This window comes from Neofelis nebulosa, chromosome 8 (genome assembly GCF_028018385.1).
Source record: "Neofelis nebulosa isolate mNeoNeb1 chromosome 8, mNeoNeb1.pri, whole genome shotgun sequence".
Classification (NCBI taxonomy): Eukaryota; Metazoa; Chordata; class Mammalia; order Carnivora; family Felidae; genus Neofelis; species Neofelis nebulosa.
The window spans coordinates 118,468,312-118,482,471 of NC_080789.1; the positions used below are offsets into that span (position 1 = coordinate 118,468,312).

The 14,160-nt window shown below is 39.8% G+C and overlaps 1 protein-coding gene across 2 annotated transcripts in view; it reads right to left on the minus strand.

The window, feature by feature from the left end:
• Positions 1 to 14,160, minus strand: part of APBB1IP (amyloid beta precursor protein binding family B member 1 interacting protein) — a 105,863-nt gene that overhangs the window by 48,857 nt on the left and 42,846 nt on the right. For both annotated transcript variants that reach the window (XM_058681669.1, XM_058681670.1), the window contains exons 3-7: positions 13,684 to 13,771; positions 9,276 to 9,568; positions 7,852 to 7,929; positions 1,292 to 1,451; positions 2 to 123 (exon numbers count right to left, since the gene is read on the minus strand). In XM_058681669.1, coding sequence (XP_058537652.1) covers positions 2 to 123; positions 1,292 to 1,451; positions 7,852 to 7,929; positions 9,276 to 9,568; positions 13,684 to 13,771 — 741 coding nt within the window. The remainder of the gene's footprint in view (position 1; positions 124 to 1,291; positions 1,452 to 7,851; positions 7,930 to 9,275; positions 9,569 to 13,683; positions 13,772 to 14,160) is intronic.

Genomic DNA, 14,160 nt, shown 5'->3' on the forward strand with positions numbered 1-14,160 from the left:
CCTGGGGGTTTTTAAATACAGCGTATTTTTCCTCTTTCTCCAAAAATAGCACTTTATTTTCTGTGTCTCTTGTCCAGTCTGATAAGACTTCAACAACATTTTCATGGTCTTCAAAAATCCTTTCTGATGAAACAAGAAAAAGCATTCTTTCCAAGACATTAGGGTTTCCAACAGAGAATTAAGCTAGTATTGAGTTAAATACAATGCTTCATTCTTCTCATCGGTTTTTAGAAATTCCTAATTCTTCCATGATGTCACATTGTAACACCCCTATTATGTTTCTTCTTCAGTGTCAGGTCTTCAACTTATTTTCCACAAAAAAACATGGCAGACGACCATACAATATCGTGATAATGGCCAGCCACTGCACTTGTTTCTTACCTGCATTTTTACTTTTTACTTTGAACAGTCTCAGATGGAGGTAAACATCTTATCCATAAGGAGGACCATGAAGCAATAATTGGCTTAACAACTCTGAAGGAGGCTATGAGACATGTGATATGTTCTCTGAAACATCACCCCCCAAGACACTAAAAACTACATATGCATATCTGAACCAAACCTAAACATACAGGAAGGCTTTCATTTCTCTATTTGACTCAGAGAGTTGCAAAATACCTCAAGAGATTCTTTCAGTGTACACCATTTCATTCATTAAAAAAAAAAAAAAATTCACTGAAAGCTTTGAAGGCAGGCAATTCTGTATTCCACCAAGCTCTCCTGAGAGAGACAACTGTTCTGAGTGATTTTAACAAAGAGAAGTAACAAGAGTATTTCTTTAATTGCTTTTTCACTTTTTTTTTTTTTTTACTCCAATTCTACCAACTGTCCTTTGCTCTTTGGAGCTGAGCCTCTTCAGCTAAACAAAGTGTGAGTGGGGACGGTGGAAGGGGAAATGAACATTGATGTATGGCAGAGTTACACTATAGTGTAAAGACGCAAACTCTAAAGAGACATTAGCTGACAGATACCCAGGCCCTCCCACAATATGTTCAACTTACTAAGCATGCAGTAAGAGGTATCATCCTATCACTTTCTCTTTCTTATGGAACCACTACAGCGGTGGCAATAATAGTGTTTACATCCCCCAAGGTCTGGCTACTTGTTACAATCTGAGGCTCTTCACCACAAAGGAATGAAGAGGCAAGCACTGAATCTGCCATAAGGGGAGTGATTTATGGGAAATCTTGATAGTCTTGAACCAAATTCTTCTTAATAAGAGACCAAAACCCATAAAAAAGCAAACCCACAGGTTTTTGGAGCACAGTCTAACACTGACGATGGGACTTACCAATTTGAAGTTCTGGGTATATTTCATAAAGACACCAGTCTACACTGCAGTCACAGTGGGTTTTGTCAAAAAGGTTGTCTAGAACATCCCGGGCTGATTGCCGCTCATCCACCATCAACGATTTAGTACTGTTATCATTCATGTGCACCTTGACAACAAGCTGAGGATAAAGCCACAGGGCAGCTAGTAAATTTCAGCAACTGGAGAAGGCCATGAAGATTAAGGTTTCAAAGTTGTTATTATTTCTGTGAATTTAAGTAAGAAGGTCTCCTGCAAAGTCACTCAATATGAACTCACTCATATGCTTAGTACTGCTTAAGGTGCAAAAAATATGGAGATGGAAAAACCTGTTTACAAACCAAAAATAAAAACCCACAAGCCAACACAACAAAACAAACAAAAAAACCCAAACTGAAAAAAACGCATAATAAACAAAGTCCTTGCCCAGCCTTCAGAGACCCTGCATTCTGGTGAAGCAGACAGAAAACAAACAGGATCAAAGAAGTGCTGACTTCCTGCTCTCCTGATATCTTTCTATACTTGTTGAGGTTCATCCAGGAGCCCAGAAGCATTTCTTGTTTGAAAGCATGTCTATAATAAATTCTTCTTTTTCTTAGCTGGAGTTGAGTCCTATTTCATGCAACCCAAGAGTTCTAAGATACAGAAAAGATCAAGTTGGTTAAACTACAATTCTTTTGAAGGTCAAGAGTACATAGCGACACAATACCACTGAGGGGCCTTACGGGAGGGTTACAGACTGTGTCATAGCTGAGTATCTTTGAGATTAGAGGTAGATTAAGCAAAATGAATTATGGAGTTGGGGCGCCTGGGTGGCGCAGTCGGTTAAGCGTCCGACTTCAGCCAGGTCACGATCTTGCGGTCTGTGGGTTCGAGCCCCGCGTCGGGCTCTGGGCTGATGGCTCGGAGCCTGTTTCTGATTCTGTGTCTCCCTCTCTCTCTGACCCTCCCCCGCTCATGCTCTGTCTCTCTCTGTCCCAAAAATAAATAAAAAACGTTGAAAAAAAAATTAAAAAAAAAAATGAATTATGGAGGCATGAAGGCAAATTAATGATCAAATTTACTTTTCATTCCATTTTTAAAAAAAATTCTACTGCACTGAGTTCACAGTGAAATTGATAGTTATCCCATTCCAAATCTGGAGGGTTTGGTGGGAGCAGAATTTACTCATCTTCAATAAGGACATAGGATTTCACTGATTTTTCCCAGGCAACTTGTCAAAGTTATAAAATATTCCGACCCCCCCCCCACTCCAGAGAGACCATGATTCTGATTTAATATAAGAGAATTCATTCATGAAGTAATTATGACGGTGCTATATAGCCAGTCTTCTAAAGGAACAGCGGAAATGTGCCCACTGAGCCCCAATTTACTACACACATATGTTTGGGGAAGATTTCCTACAACTCCTGGAAAGCCCTGTGTTCTTATTTTAGTCTTTACCAAGATCACTGATCCTACCTAATTACATGGGAATTAGCATTAGTGAGAGTCAATCAAGTTGGAGTCTATCTCTGATTGCCATGCCGGAAGCTGATGTTGTTACCTTTTCCTTTCCAGACAACACTGCCCTGACTGACCATCAGCCTGAGGTGTCTGCAACTATACACATTATACAGAGAATTCCTGGAAACATCCCTAACCAGAACTGCCTGGTACCACTCTTGCTTACTTACATTTCTATTCTAACTAGAAAAGAGAAGTGTGAAACAGATAAAGACAAGTTCTGCCTATTCTGTTTGTCTAGGGTCGGTACTGGTTATTCACAGATGAGATTTACCACTATTAAAAAAGTGAAGGACTGGAGAAACGTTACATTTGGTAACATTTCTCCCTCCCCAAAAGTTTGGGTTAGGTTCTGAGCCCCTGAGAAACTGCCTCTCCTGTCCTACTTCCACCTAATCTGATCTCCAAAACGTTCTACAGGGAACAGGATGAAGAGCGCAATCTTGTGGATTGTTATGCAGAGTTACTGACAGAAACCCAGGGTATGGGTGGAGATAGAAATCTGGGTGAGGGGCCCGAAGGAACCACAAGTTAGCATATGCCTTCTTTTCTCAACAGTTGCACACTGAGAGTGAAAACATAAGACATCAGGGCAGCAAAAGTGCGTATCCTCTCCACAGGATCATTCAAATTAGACCTTTAGTCCAGGTTTGTCTGCAGAATACTTTTTCTCGCTTGAAAACCTATAAAACCTGTAGCCCAGACACCTCTTGTTGGAAGGTTGCTTTTTTCCTGTATGTTTGTCTTTTGATGTATTTAAAACGATAGGTCCAAGTGCCACAAAGTCAAAGATACATTCATCTGACCTGAGGCATGAAGCATGGAGGGTTGTACAGAAACACAAAATCCTCAAATAGCGGCCTTTATTATGATTTATTTTCTGTGGAAGGCCTACCCACTGCTCTCTACTGAAAATTATTAGTATTTTTTTTGTAAATATTTTTTAAGGTTATTTCTTTATTTTTGAGAGAGAGAGAGTGAGAGAGAATGCATACAAGCGAGGGAGGGGCAGAAAGAAAGGGAGAGAGAGAAATCTGTCAGTGCAGAGCCCAGCGTGGGGCTTGAACTCACGAATCTTGAGATCATGATCTGAGCCAAAATCAAGAGTCAGATGCTTAACTGATGGAGCCACCCAAGTACCCCTCTGCTGAGAATTACTGATGTGGAGTAGCTACATGTCCTAAGAAAACACGGCCAACGTTAGAATTTAGAAGACTTAATCTCCATGATGGAAAAAATAATGATGTTTGACCACATTTCATTTTTGCTTAGGTATTCTTGAGAAAAGAAAACATATGTTTGTGTTTTGTTTTGTTTTTAGATAGAGGGACAAAAACTGAATCACATAATTTCACAGTGATGAAACTTTGTTTTTTTAATTTTTTTTGGCAGAAGTTGCAAACTAAATTTAATCCACATGTAGTTATGAATGTCTACAATTACAGAACTTGGAAAATAAAGAAAAAAAAACAAGAGAAGGCTGGCAACTTTTAGCAGGAAGAAATTGTATTTACTATTCTTCACAGCTTCTGTCACATTTACAAGCTGAAGAGTAGCTACACTAACACGTAATATTGCTACATCCCAGTTATGTGATTGAGCAAGCAGAGCGCTTTTCATATCTATACTGTTTGATACAGGATAGAATGATTCAAGAATGAAAAAAACCTCCCCTTTCTAATCTGTTACAGTAAGAACTTCATGATTTCTATCATTTCTTCTTTTTCTTTTGCAAGTTGTTAAATCAAAGAATATCCTAGAATCATATACATGATCCTATACATCATATACAAAGAAAATGATACACATTTTCTTTGATTCCATGATAAAATTGACACATGGAATTGCTCTCCTGTGTCACCGAGCTTTAAAGCAAATGAACAAACACATGAAGTTAGTGAGTGAGTCTGATCCCATTTCCAGTTCCAAAAGCTTTGTAACATAAGCTGTATGTACATCATTTGCAATCCAAAATGATGTCAACACTCCACAGAGTACTTGAGTACTTGAGTAGTACAGAGTACTTCAGACTCCATTTCTATGTTGCAGACTATGTATGAGTACATCTTAGTCATGTTAGTAATGTACAAGTGTGTCTCTGTTATTTTCTTTTTTTTTATTTTTTATTTTTGTCTCTGTTATTTTCTTAATGTTCTGTGCTCACAGGCTTCTGTTTTAAGGAACGTATCTGGAGTGTCTGAAATCAGACCAAATGTACAACTCAAACGTACACAGAGTGGCTTTGTTTGACATCTTCGTTGAATTAAGACAGGTTGTGCATTGTGTTTACTGTTACAATTCACCTCACCTAAATTATGGTTGAAGTTCTCTGGCTTTCTGATACGCTGCAGGAAACAGCTGCTATCTCCTCCCAGTCTCTTAACCTCTAGTTGAAGCAAATCGACTGAGCAAGCTAGCTGTCCTACCTTTTTATCTAACAATCGACTTCTCTTTTCACTTCCCCTCTGAAAATATAGCCAATGTGGCCCCCCTTTCACAAACAGTCTGGTGTTTTAAAATAGTTTAAGTAATTGTGAATTTTCTTTGTACTCATTTCCTTCTGTGTTTTTACCCTACAGATAAAGTTAGTGACCCACTGTGGCCCACGTTTATGTCCAGGGAGCCACTGTGCTAATGTGGGCTGTAGAACAGGCCACCCTGCTTGTCATCCTTTCCAGTTTCCATGAAGTATCCAGGATGATCTCTGAAAACCAGATATTATCCCTGGTTAAAAACCCTCAAATGGCTTCCCAATGCACTTATACATTCCAGACTCTTCCTTGGGTCTGTGAGGCTGTGTGGCCTGGCCTGCCTCTCTGACCTCAACTCCTCCTCAACTTTCCCTCCTACTCAATGGCTCTCTGAACAATGGCCACCCAGCTTGCCCAGGACACTCCCCAACTGTGTGCAGGGGGAGCTGGCCTCTTCTTGCTGCCCAGGTCTTTGCTTAAGTGGTGTCTCCTCACAGAGGCCTCCCCCATCACTAGGTCCACCTAGGAGTGGCTCAGGTACTCTCCATCACTTCTTTCTGCTTTACTTTCCTCCTAACACTTACTCCCCCTCTAGAATTTAACTCTACACAGGAAGAGACATGGCCTGAACTGGAGTATATCTGTAAACCCAGCACCGTTCTATGGGATGCAGATGTGTCAGTGAAGAAAACACAAAAATCCCTGGAGGAACTTCTGTGGGTGTGAGGAGGAGATGTAGGCAATAAATAGAAGTAGACAGTATGCTGGATGGTGATGAGCACAGAAGAGAAAAAGAAAGTGGGAAGGGGTGGGGGTAGTGGTGACGTGTGAGTGCAATGTCAGATCAGAAGGCCTCACTGAGAAGGTGACCAGACCTAGGAGAGGAACAGAGAAAACCCACCAGTATCTGGGGAAGAGCTTTTGAGGTAGGACACTGTCAAGTGCAAAGGTCCTGAGGCCAGAGCATTCCTGGAGTGTCTGAAGACCAATGGTGAGACCAGGTAGCAAGAATGGGGTAAGTGGTGGGGGACAGCGGGCAGCCAGACCATCTACGGGCTTTCAACTGCTGTGAGGATTGGGCTTTTTTTGTGTGAGATGGGGCACCATGGGAGGCTTTAGCATGGGAGGGGCAAGAAGACAGGATGGGAACTGGAGCACATGAGAAGCTGGTCTCAGAAACATGACAGCTCATCAACAGTTACAGGAAAGACTATGGACTCTATGTCACAGGTGCAGGCAGGCAGGAAGATAAATGTGTCAGGAGCTTATGGAACCTTCCTTCTGAGTCCTGCTATTTTCTCAGTGCAACAGGGAGCAACATCATTAGCTGAGAGAATGTGGATGTGGAAGGTATTGGAAGTTTTAAAGGAGAGAACAGGTAGAAATCATTTCCTAGGTTAGTGGGAGAGTGCCTGCACTGTTGGGAAGCCTAGGCACTGGTGAGGGGCAGACTGAGTAGGAGGAGAGCTGGAGTTAGCCAGGGCTTAATGAGATGAGTACAAGGGGACAGAAGGGCAAGGCAGCTGAGGATGTATGATTCCAATAACTGACACAGAATTTAATCACATGTAGAGAACTGGGAAGAATAATGGTAAAGAATTTCATGCATGTTTAGAATGAATGGAGCCAGACTGATCTGGGAAGACTTTCACACATGAACCTTGAATGTCTGAACCCAGGGATAGTCAAGGACTATTTACTGAATATTATTCAGCATGTATTGAACACTTTCATCCAAGGAACCCTGATAGGTACTGCAGGAATATAAGGTCTTATGCTCTGTGAAAAGAACAATTTACCCAGCTAGAAGTAAGAAGTTCTTAAGTGGTCTCAGACATGGCATATGCTTCAGGAAGTGAAATAAGATTGTTTCATCTTTCTTCTAAGTTACCAAATCAACTATCATTAACACTTAGCTGTTATTAGGTATGCAATTCTACTGAGGTTGAATACATGTGTTTCTATGATAATGTAATATATGTGTTCCTGGAAAGCCTACAGTCTGCAGAAAACACACAAAGAAACTGCAGGCTTATTGGGAGAATAGGATTAGACAGATCACTCAAAATATATGCAACTTTGAACCCAGAGCACTAGTTAAAACATTTGAGATCTCAGGAAATAACCAGGACATCTAGGGCGGGCAGCAGGGCTGGAGGTTGCCTCAGGGGTGATGAAAAATGTACAAAAGCAACTGGGGAAATGCTGACTAAGGGAAAGCCAATGGAAGCGAAGCTCTGACCCAGTTAAGTGGGCCCAGAAGGTGGCACCACTTGCTATTACATGACAGCTGAGCAGAACAAGAGGGTGCCTCCAGGGGAGGGAGCCCTGGGGGTGGAAACTTGGAAACTTCCACATTTGTATTAAATAGATCCCTCTTTATCAATCACAAATGAGCCAACTGATGTCACAGAAAGAATAACTATGTAATTATCTGTCCTAAAATTAAAAAAAAAATTATACCTATTTGGAAAACACCACTAGAAATTTTAGTTTTTTTTTTTTTTTCCATTAAGCGTAAATGTCATTAACTTAACTGCCCCATGCAAGTGATTCATAGTTTACCTTCTTGACCTTGGCTTCCTTCAGTTTTTCCAATGCTAGCTTAATTTTATCAGCCTTGGCTAGGGCTGCTTCTTCTTCCTGTAAAACAGCAAGACATTCAACACCATCCACTAGAGAACAGCAGTGAGAAAGTACCTGGGCCATGGCTAATGTGTTAGTTACTTTATGTTGACAAAAGGCTGTGTTAGGAGGCACCGAATTTCACATTTGATTTTCAGAATTTAAATAACCATAACAAAAATGTTCAACCCAAAGATGTAGAATGCAGTCACTCTTTGTATCTTAGAAATAGTAACTTCAAAGATAAAATGAGGACTCTAAAAGAGCTTCACATATTTAGTCCACAGAAATCTCTGAGTGGCTCAAAACTGGAGTCTAACCTGAGGAATCTACAGGTGGATCTCAAGGGATTTGAGTACTCTCTGAGATTATATACATTATTCTAGATCAGCATACATTTTCTGCGAGTCTTAGTTTTTATTTGATTCCTAAAGGGGTCCTTAGTTTTCTAAAAGTTAAGACTCAAACTCAAACCTAAACTTATAATTCACCAAGAAAACACTGACAAACACATGTGAGCAGGCAGAAAAGAGAGTAAAATATTTTATGAGCCTGAAGCCCTTTATTTTTATTTTTTTATTTTAGAGAGAGAGATAGAGCACATGAGTGGGGAAGAGGGGCAGAAAGAGAGAGAGAGGGAAGAGAGAGGGAGGGGGAGGGAGGGAGAGGGAGAAAGAGAGAGAGAGAGAGAGAGAGAGGAAATAGAGAATCTCAAGCAGACCCTACACTCAGTGCAGAGCCCAATGTGTGGGCTCAATGCGGGTCTTAATTCTATAACCCTGGGATAATGACCTGAGCTGAAATTAAGAGTTGGATGCTCAACTGACTAAGCCACCAAGGTGCTCCTAAAGCCCTTTGATTTTTGTAAGTAAATGTTCCACCCTCACTCCACCCAACTACGAGATTACCAATAGTTCATAGATATATTTGCTCTACTGAACAGGGTAGCCAAATTCAACAAAATTCCATTTAGTTCAATTCAGAAGTATGTGAGGAATGCTTTCAATTCTTTACATACTGGGCAAGCACCAGAGACAGAGACATGATATAAAATTGGTTGCACTGCTCATGCCAAGTTAATAAAACATTACCCTAAAAGGTTGAGTACTATCAGGGAGTGTCGCATACAAATATAAACTTAAGCCGAGCTATAATAATTCCTGAGTATGTCCCCAATATGTTCTTTATACACACCAATGTGTCTTCTTATGGAGGACTCTGGCTTTGCAACAAACGTACTCAGTATCCTTGTTTAAGTATCTCAGAAATTAGGTAATTATGAATGTAACTGTCATTTTGAAGAAAGTCAAAGACCATGGGTAGCAGAGGTCAAGAGTCCTGCCATCCCTGCCCCACACACTTACCTGAGAGAGAGGTTCAGGAGGTGGTGGCGGCAGTGGAAGGTCTAACATGGGATCAGCCGGCGGAGGTGGTAAATCATCCTCATACTGGCTAACACTAGTTACAGCAACATTTGCTCCGTAACCAAGAGCGGCTGCACCGCTGAAATCTGGTATGTTCAGGGGTGCTGGATGATTCTGATTCTGAGAGGGCTCTTTCTGTGCCTGAATTGTCCTCTGCTCAGCCTCACTTATGTCTGCTACCAGATCTGCCATGAGAGCATCTAAATCTTGGTCTTCCAGCGCATTTAAGGACTCTGATAGGAAAAATCACCACGTTAATGATCAAAGTAACAATTTCTACCTGGGAAAACAGAAAGAAGGCCATTTTTTAAAGAATTTTCATTTTTTGGGGCGCCTGGGTGGCGCAGTCGGTTAAGCGTCCGACTTCAGCCAGGTCACGATCTCGCGTTCCGTGAGTTCGAGCCCCGCGTCAGGCTCTGGGCTGATGGCTCAGAGCCTGGAGCCTGTTTCTGATTCTGTGTCTCCCTCTCTCTCTGCCCCTCCCCCGTTCATGCTTTGTCTCTCTCTGTCCCAAAAATAAATAAAAAACGTTGAAAAAAAAATTTAAAAAAAAAAAAAAAAGAATTTTCATTTTTTAAATTAAATATTTATGTTTTAATTTACATCCAAGTTAGTTAGCATATAGTGCAACAATGATTTCAGGAGTAGATTCCTTAATGCCCCTTACCCATTTAGCCCATCCCCCCATCCCACAATCCCTCCAGCAGCCCTCTGTTTGTTCTCTGTATTTAAGAGTCTCTTAGGTTTTGTCCCCCTCCCTGTTTTATATTATTTTTGCTTCCCTTCCCTTATGTTCACCTGTTTTGTATCTTAAAGTCCTCATATGAGTGAAGTCATATATTTGTCTTTCTCCAACTGACTAATTGCACTCAGCATAATGCACTCTAGTTCCATTCATGCAGTTACAAATGGCAAGATTTCATTCTTTTTGATTGCTGAGTAATACTTCATTGTGTGTGTGTGTGTGTGTGTGTGTGTGTGTGTGTGTGTGTATGTGTGTGTGTGATTTTTAAGAAGGTCATTTTTGAGAGTGGTATTTGGGTACGGGTTGTCAGGGGCAGGGGGGTGTGGGAAACAGGGAGAGGCTGGCGAAAGAGTACAAACTTTTAGTTATAAAGATGAATAAGGTCTCAGGAACCAATGTATAACATGGTGACCATAGTTGATGATACTGTTATTTAACTGAAATTTGCTGAGAGAGTAGAATTTAAATATTCTCAACAACAACATGTGAGGTGATGGATGTGTTCATTTTTTTTTTAATGTTTATTCATTTTTGAGAGAGGCAGAGTATGGGGGGGAGGGGCAAAGAAGCAGGTTCAAGGCTCTGAGCTGGCAGCACAGAGCCCAACGTGGGGCTCAAACTCACAAACTGCAAGATCATGACCTGAGCCAAAGTCAGACGCTTAATGGACTGAGCCATCCAGGCGCCCCTGTTGATGTGTCAATTAACTCTATGGAGGAAATTCTTCTACACGCACACATATATCGAGTCAGTTACAGCTGTACACTTTAAATGTATTACAATTTTGTCAATTATACCTCAACAAAGCTGAAGTTCTCCTCCACCCCCCACCCCCCATAAAAGGAGAAAAACTTATTTTCTACCCTCACAGATTAGCTACAAAGTCAGATCCAAGCACATGATTAGTTGCCTAAATAGGAATTCTTGTATATTCTGGTGCAAGAGCTGAGAGTTTTAGAAAAGTAGGGGAGGGGAGATGTTGGAAACAGATGGAAGGGGAGTTTTCCCCAGGCCTTAGGAGAGCAGACAGAGTACCGATGATAAATCTATTTGGAAGAAAGTAGGTCCCAATCAACTGGGGTTTAGTATGCTTTGAGACTTGTGGTAAGGATAGAACTTCTGTAGGCACACCATCCAACTACGGAAACTCTCACATTCAAAGAAAGAGTGATTAATGATTATCAGCAGGAAATAAAGCACTAAGGAGGTTGAGAGGTAAAAAATAATTTTAAAGAACTAGGTTAAGTGGTAAATACTTCATAAGCCGGTGAGCTGAGAGTTAACTTTTAAAAAAGCACGGACACGGATTTTCAGAGTGAGGGTGAGGAAGGACAGTTCTCACTGGAATTTCTTCCATGTGTGATCGGTGATTGGACATGTGATCCTGAAAGCTGACAGACTGTGGGGCCTATGGGGGAGTGGTGTCAGTGAGCATTGTTAGAGGAGTGCTTTGGTAAGCAGGCATTCACTGGATGGCAAATGTAATGAACACAGGATGGGCAGTATGGAAGGGATTCATGAGGAAGAAGAGTCACCTGCTACATGCAGGATGAAGTGGAATGAGGAAATGCAGCTTACTCAGCAACGACCATGAAGCTCTGTGAAATAATTTATTGCCAAACACCATCATAGTAAATACCAAGTAGCATATTATACTCATGCTGATAGTTCTAGTGTATAGCACTTGGACTCAAGTAAATGTGTAAAAAGGGTTTATTTTCTTCTAAGCCATTTTTGCATATAACTTCTTCATAAAATTGAATTAATTTAAAAATTTTCAAAGAAAATATATGTAGAACAAATGAAGTATATTCATAATTTCTTAATGTCAGCAATTATGTTGTGACTGTTGCCATATGAGCAAATTATTTTAATCCTTTATAAAAATTTTAGGGACAGAGTTCCCATAACAGTTCTCATATTAACAATTTCTAAAGAAAATCATAACCTTAACTATATCAATACAGAAGTGAGCAATACAGAATTGAATGGGTTCTGTTCAGAAGTCTTTAACTCTCTGAATGACTTTGGGCAAAATATTTTTAACTTATTTTAGCAACATTTTAAGTGAAGACAGTAAAAAGCCTATATCTTTTCTAATTACCAACACATTTAATTTTCAGTACACATAAGTAGTTTTTAATGGTTTTGTCCTCTACCCAAATTGTGCCTCATGGATATGTCTAATGTTCTAGTCTTAATGACATAAGTTTCTCGTGACTATACTTAAACAATACTATATTATTGTGGGGATTCTTTGTTTCTGTCATTTTCAGTAATTTTTGGATACTAGGTACTGAGTGCTTAGAAGGCAGTAGTTGAGTCGTCTATAACTGCAGTATTGATTAATTCTTTCAACGTTTTTTTTTAATTTTTTTTTTATTATTATTTTTTTTTATTTATTTCTGGGACAGAGAGAGACAGAGCATGAATGGGGGAGGGGCACAGAGAGAGGGAGACACAGAATCGGAAACAGGCTCCAGGCTCCGAGCCATCAGCCCAGAGCCTGACGCGGGGCTCGAACTCACGGACCGCGAGATCGTGACCTGGCTGAAGTCGGACGCTCAACCGACTGCGCCACCCAGGCGCCCCATTAATTCTTTTAATTGAACTGATTAAAGCACTCAGCCATGGTGAGTGTGATTAGGCAAAAACCCGCACTGTTCATATGTGCAAGTATATGTTATTTATTAATGTCAGACAGTTTACCAAGGTGTATTGCTTCTTTTGAAATGTCATGAATGTTACCATGACTCAATCTCATGATGGAAATAACTGCCAGGAATAGTTAAGTTTATATGGCAAACAGAAAAGAAGGGGGGGAAAAGAAGTCAGAACAAATGTATTATAATTTGTCCAGGTATAGGCATTGGCACCTAAAGGTTTATAAAAAAAATTACTAAAAATAACAGAAACAAAGAAACCCAGTGGCAGAAAAAAACTTGGAATTCTGGATTTCTGTAACTGGGCTTCTCTATTACTTTGTTTTTCATTTTTTTGGTGGGTACTGCACGTCTTTGGAAGAGCTTTTTCAAGAGTGGCAGTGCATTCTCACTGGAAGCAATTACTACAAGATTCATTGTAGTTTTAAAAAGCACATGGGCTAAATATTGTCTTCGTACTAAATAAGAAGACAGATTTTTGTTAATAAAATAATGTGATGATTTCAGGGAAGATAAAAAATAGAGCAAATACATATTAATTATATATCAATTAAAATATATTTTGAAGCACCCATACATATATTATCAAACATTCTGAAATGGATAGTTCATTATTATCTTTGAAGGGACATTTCCTTATTAATATTTTTTTATTCTATTGTAGCTTCTTACTCTTGGTTCTTAGTACTAGGAAGAAACTCCCTTTACTTAAAAAAAATAGCTTTGATACTCTACATGAATGCAGGATAGTATTCCCTTTCATTGTAGGCAAAAATATCTTTTTGGCCCCCCAATTTAATCCAAACACCATAAAACACAAGCCAAAATCCAGGAGTTTAAAATGTCCAGGTTCCTTACATTTTTGTTTTCAAATCATAGTTCTGTACAGATGTTAGTCATTGTTATGATTTCAAATTACTTAAGAAATTATTTTGCTTACCATTTAAATCCTTAAAACCCACACTGTAGTTGAATTCAGCTCTGGGTGGTTTGGGGTCAGGAGGAGGAAGAGTGTCAACTCCTAAACTCTGTGAAAATAGATCCCCGTCCTCAAAGTTATTTACCACATTAACATGTCTGCAGTATATTTTAATCATTAAGACAAAACCATTTATTGTTTACACATTTTCTTTCTAAATATTTTCTTTAAAAACTGTATTCTTACATGAAAAATGCTTTATGTGATTTTTTACCCCTACAGAAAATGACTACATCAAAATGGTTCTACAAGGTATACCTTGAAACAGCAGGTCAACATAGAATGATGAGCATGAGATAGTTAATTTTCAGGAATAACAGATAAATCTCCTGTAATGGTGCATTTGTGACACATATCGTGTGTAATTCTTGTAAGGACTTAAGTAACGACATCAAAGAAAACGACTGCCTAGTCACTTGGAAGATCAAAGTTGTTTCA